This window comes from Salvelinus sp. IW2-2015, unplaced genomic scaffold (genome assembly GCF_002910315.2).
Source record: "Salvelinus sp. IW2-2015 unplaced genomic scaffold, ASM291031v2 Un_scaffold5660, whole genome shotgun sequence".
Lineage (NCBI taxonomy): Eukaryota > Metazoa > Chordata > Actinopteri > Salmoniformes > Salmonidae > Salvelinus > Salvelinus sp. IW2-2015.
The window spans coordinates 3,170-8,328 of NW_019946925.1; the positions used below are offsets into that span (position 1 = coordinate 3,170).

Sequence of the window (5,159 nt, forward strand, 5' to 3'; positions counted from 1 at the left end):
CACACAGTCATTAGAGTCCTGTCTAGAGATCGTGACCATGTCCTCTTATGACACACACACGTCAATATGAGATCCTGTCTAAGAAGATGTCAGACATCATTAGATCGTCCTGTCCTAGTGATGTATCTGACCTGAGTCAACCACACCTTAGAGCCGTCTAGAGATGTACTCGGTCTCCTCACAACACACACGTCATTTAGAGTCCTGTCTAGAGATGTCCACATCATTACGAGTCCTCATGGTCGTACGTCTACATGTCACATCATTCGAGAGTCCGGTCTAGTGAGTCCAGTACCTCCGCTACCAAACACACCGTCATTAGAGTCCTGTCTAGAGATGTCACGTCATTAGAGTCCTGTCTAGAGATGCTCGCCCTACAACACACACGTCATTAGAGTCCTGTCTAGAGATGTCACTGTCATTAGAGTCCTTCTAGAGATGTACCGCTCTACAACACACACGTCATTAGAGTCCTGTCTAGAGATGTCACGTCATTAGAGTCCTGTCTAGAGATGTACTGCCCTTCAACACACAGTCTTAGAGTCTGTCTAGTGATGTCACATCATTAGAGTCCTGTCTAGAGATGTACCGCTCTACAACACACACACACATCATTAGAGTCTCTGTCTAGTGATGTCACGTCATTGAGAGTCCTGCTGAGATGTACTTTGCCCTTACACACCTAAACCACACACGCCATTAGAGTCCTGTCTAGAGATGTACTGCCCTCAACACACACGTCTTAGAAGTCCTGTCTTAGGATGTCACATCATTAGAGTCCTGTCTAGAGATGCTGTCTCCCACGTCCACTTAAGGTCCTGTCTAGAGATGTCACGTCATTAGAGTCCTGTCTAGAGATCGTCAACACATCCCATTAGAGTCCTGTCTAGAGATGTCACGTCATTAGAGTCCTGTTTAGAGATGTCACGTCATTAGAGTCCTGTCTAGCATGATGTCACCATCACTTAGCAGTCCTGTCTAAAGCATGGTCCACGACCTCATCTCATAGAAGATCCTGCTCTATGCACGATCCCACGATCATCTCAGTAGTCCTTGTCACGCATTCCGCGCTATGTCCACATCATAGTTTGCTTGCTCTACGACGATTTTGTCACCCATCAGTTCCTTAGATTTTCGTCCATTAGAGATGTCACGTCATTAGGTACCCGGACTCTAGAGATGCGTCCACAGCCACCTCTAGAGCGCTCTCCGGCCCTCTCTGAGAGATTACTAACGCTACAATGTCAAGACTGTCCTGGTCTATTGAGTATGTACATTTCTCATCACGCGCACTGCTCTCGGAGAACTGTCACCCACGCGCAGTATAGAGATCCTGAACTCTATGAGATCGTATCTATTCATTAGATGTCTTGTCTATGATGATGTATCTCTTTGCCCTGATTCGCTATGGTGTCCGTGCGCTCCTTCTAATCCTGTACCCTCTCACTCTGCGTAGGGAATACCTCGGTGTGCATTAGGCACTCCGGGCCCTGGAGTCCAAGTACTTCCCTGTAGGGAATAGGGAGCCGATAGGGCCCTGGATCCAAGTACTTCCCTGTAGGGAATAGGGTGCCATAGGGCCCTGGTCCAAGTACTGCCCTGTAGGGAATAGGGTGCCGTTTGGTAGGCAGGCCTCACGACGGACCCAGGTGGCAGTTCTCTGTCACCTGTCTCTGAGACTCATACAGGATGCGGTCCATGGTGTTCAGCAGGGTCATCTTCTGGTAGAAGTTCAACACTTGTTCCTTGGAGAGCTGAGGGGAAGGAAGGAAGGGCCAACACAAATCAGACAATCAGACAGGGAGGGCAGTCGTAGAGATAGGGAGTCTAATTCTATTGACAAGCTGCTGTAAACTGTGTACACCTTGGGTATTATGTTGTATACTGTACTGACACTTGCAGTAATAGCCTCTGAGGGGTTAATGACCTGTGAAGTATCAACTAGTACAGTGTGTACTGTTACCTGTGGGTCCTCTGAGGGGTTAATGATCTTCCCGGCCCGGTCCATGACCCTGTAAACGGGKATCCCAGAGATCACGTTAGGTTGGATGAACTCCAGGTGATCAATAAACTCTGCTGAAGCTCCCGGGAACTGGGGCTTCTCTTCTGAGGAGTCAAACGACTGCTGCCTGAGRGCTCCCTGAGACGGAGAGACGGAGAGAGAGAAGGAAGGAGAGAGAAAACACASATRTMAAWWMACATTGAACAMCACCATAATTGAACACAGTAGAAATGACATCTACCTTGGTCTGACCGTATCTGCATGGGGAAACTTTAATATGGCTGTGAATGCACTCAAATAAAAAGACAGCAGAGCATTGTATGCAATAAAAATGAATTGGCTGATTATCTCTACTCTGTCAGAGACACGAAGCAGAGATAGATCCTTACCAAGTACAGGCTGAGTGACCAACTGGCAACAGAAACAGGCAGACATAAAAAGACATGGCTACCCAAAGAGGAGCGTGTATGTGGTCACTGCACGACAGGGGAGGTAGAAACAGTGAGGCACTTTCTCCTTTACTGTGAGAAATATTCCTCACCAAGAAATTCATTTTTCACAGAAATTACTACACTTATTTCAAATGTCTACTTATTAAACCCAGAAGAAAAAATTGAAATACTCATGGGCGAAGGAGCATCAGCTCCTCTTTCAGCAAAATATGTATTTGCCTGCCATAGCCTGAGGGACACTGAATAATAACATCTGCATAGTAAACAGTAAATTACTTATTATTGTTATTACTATTATTATCATTATTCCAAATAGTGGTACGGGGTGACGGTAATTATAACAAATGAATGTTGGTGGTGGTAGTAATGATGGTGGTAGTACTGATGGTGGTAGTACTGATGGTAGAAGTAGTAGCAGTACTGGTGGTAGTACTGATGGTGGTAGTACTGATGGTAAGAAGTAGTAATGATGGTGGTAGTACTGATGGTGGTAGTACTGGTGGTGTACTGATGGTGGTAGTACTGTGGTAGAAGTAGTAACTGATGGTGGTAGTACTGATGGTGGTAGTAGTAAGTACTGGTGGTAGTACTGATGGTGTAGAAAGTACATGTAATGATGGTGGTCGTACTGGTGGTAGTACTGAATGGTGGAGTACTGGTGGTAGTAAATGATTTGGTCGTATTGATGGTGGTAGTAATGATGGTGAGGTACAGTGGTGGAAGTAGTAGTAATGATGATGGTAGTACTGGTGGTGGTAGTAGTAATGATGGTAGTAGTAATGATGATGGTAGTAGATGGTAGTAGTAATGATGGTGGTAGTAATGGTGTTAGTGGTAGTAATGATGATGGTAAGGAATGATGATGATGGTAGTAGTGGTGGTCGTAGTAATGATGGTGTACTGGTGGTAGTAGTAGTAGGTGGTGATGGTAGTATTAATGATGGTGGTGGTTGTAGTAATGGTGGTGGTGGTATGTGGTGGTGGTGTATATGGATGGTGGTGGTTGTAGTAATGGTGGTTGTAGTAATGGTGGTGGTGGTAGTAAGTAATGATGTGGGTGGTTGTAGTAATGATGGTGGTGGTACTGGTGGTGGTAGTAGTAGTAATGATGATGGTAGTAGTAATGATGGTGGTGGTTAGTAGTAATGATGGTGGTGGTAGTAGTAATGGTGATGGTAGTAGTGGTAGTAGGAATGGTGATGGTGGTTGTAGTAAGATGTGGTGGTGTAGTAATGATGGTGGTGTAGTAGTATGATGGTGGTGGTAGTAGTAATGGTGGTAGTAGAAGTAATGATGGTAGTAAGTGGTAGTAGTAATGAATGATGGTAGTATGGTGGTAAGTATGATGGTAAGTAGTAGTAATGATGGTGGTGGTAGTAGTAATGATGGTAGTTGTGGTAGTAGTAGAAGATGTGGTGGTAGTAGTAATGAGTAGTAACTGGTGGTAGTAGTAGTAATGATGGTGGGTGGTAGTAGTAATGATGGTGTGGTAGTAGTAATGATGATGATGGTAGTACTGGTGGTAGTAGTAGTAATGCTGGTGTAGTACTGGTGGCAGTAGTAGTAATGCTGGTAGTAGTAGTAATGATGGTAGTACTGGTGGCAGTAGTAATGATGGTGGTACTACTGTTGTAGTATAATGATGGTAGTACTGGTGGCGTAGTAGTATGCTGGTAGTAGTAGTAATGATGGTAGTACTGGTGGCAGTAGTAATGATGGTGGTACTACTGGTTGTAGTAGTATGATGGTAGTACTGGTGGCAGTAGTAGTAATGCTGGTAGTATGGTGGTAGTAGTAATGATGGTGGTACTTGGGTGGTAGTCGTAATGATGGTAGTACTGGTGTAGTAGTAATGATGGTCGGTATGTGGTAGTAGTAATGATGGTGGTACTACTGGTAGTAGTAGTAATGATGATGATGGTAGTACTGGTTGGTAGTAGTAGTAATGATGATGGTACTACTGTGGTAGTAGTAGTAATGATGATGGTAGTACTGGGGTGGTAGTAGTAGTAATGATGGTGGTGGTAGTAGTGATGATGGTGGTGTAAGTAGTAATGGTGGTAGTAGAAAGTAATGATGGTAGTTAGTGGTAGAGTAATGATGATGGGTAGTATGGTGGTAGTACTGATGGTAGTAGTAGTAATGATGGTGGTAGTAGTAGTAATGAGATTGGTATATGGTGGTAGTAGTAGTAATGTGGTAGTACTGGTGGTAGTGTAGTAATGATGGTAGTAGTGGTAGTAGAATATGATGGTACTTACTGTGGTAGTAGTAGTAATGAGATGGTAGTACGGTGGTAGTAGTAATGATGATGATGGTAGTACTGGTGGTAGTAATAGTATGTGGTAGTACTGGTGGTAGTAAGTGAGTATGATGTAGTACTGGTGGTACAGTAGTAATGATGGTGGTGTGCTACTGGTGTGTAGTAATGATGGTAGTACTGGTGGCAGTAGTAGTAATGCTGGTAGTACTGATGTTGGTAGTAGTAATGATGGTATACTGGTGGTAGTAAGTAATGATGGTACTATGGTGGTAGTAGTAATATGATGGTAGTAATGGTGGTAGTAAAGAGTAATGAGATGGTTGTACTGGTGGTAGTAAGAAGTACAGTGATGATGGTGTACTGGTGGTAGTAGTAAATGATGATGGTAGTACTGGTGGTAGTAAGTAATGATTGGTAGTAGTAAATGATGGTGGGTAGTACT

General features: G+C 44.0%; 1 protein-coding gene and 2 long non-coding RNA genes across 3 annotated transcripts in view; 1 reads left to right on the forward strand and 2 right to left on the reverse strand.

Moving 5' to 3' along the window:
• The first annotated feature begins 431 nt into the window (after nucleotides 1–431).
• LOC139026742 (uncharacterized) lies at nucleotides 432–785 on the forward strand. Its single transcript, XR_011478665.1, has 3 exons — nucleotides 432–499; nucleotides 542–650; nucleotides 706–785. It is a non-coding gene; the product is annotated as an uncharacterized lncRNA (long non-coding RNA).
• On the reverse strand, nucleotides 448–724 carry LOC139026741 (uncharacterized). The gene is made up of 2 exons (XR_011478664.1): nucleotides 681–724; nucleotides 448–593 (listed from the first exon to the last, which is right to left on the reverse strand). It is a non-coding gene; the product is annotated as an uncharacterized lncRNA (long non-coding RNA).
• A 554-nt stretch (nucleotides 786–1,339) lies between the features above and the next one.
• The window catches only part of bckdha (branched chain keto acid dehydrogenase E1 subunit alpha), a 9,751-nt gene continuing 5,931 nt past the window's right edge, over nucleotides 1,340–5,159 (reverse strand). Inside the window, exons 2-3 of the mRNA XM_024144675.2 lie at nucleotides 1,964–2,140; nucleotides 1,340–1,754 (exon numbers count right to left, since the gene is read on the reverse strand). Coding sequence (XP_024000443.1) covers nucleotides 1,635–1,754; nucleotides 1,964–2,140 — 297 coding nt within the window. The 3' untranslated portion in view covers nucleotides 1,340–1,634. The remainder of the gene's footprint in view (nucleotides 1,755–1,963; nucleotides 2,141–5,159) is intronic.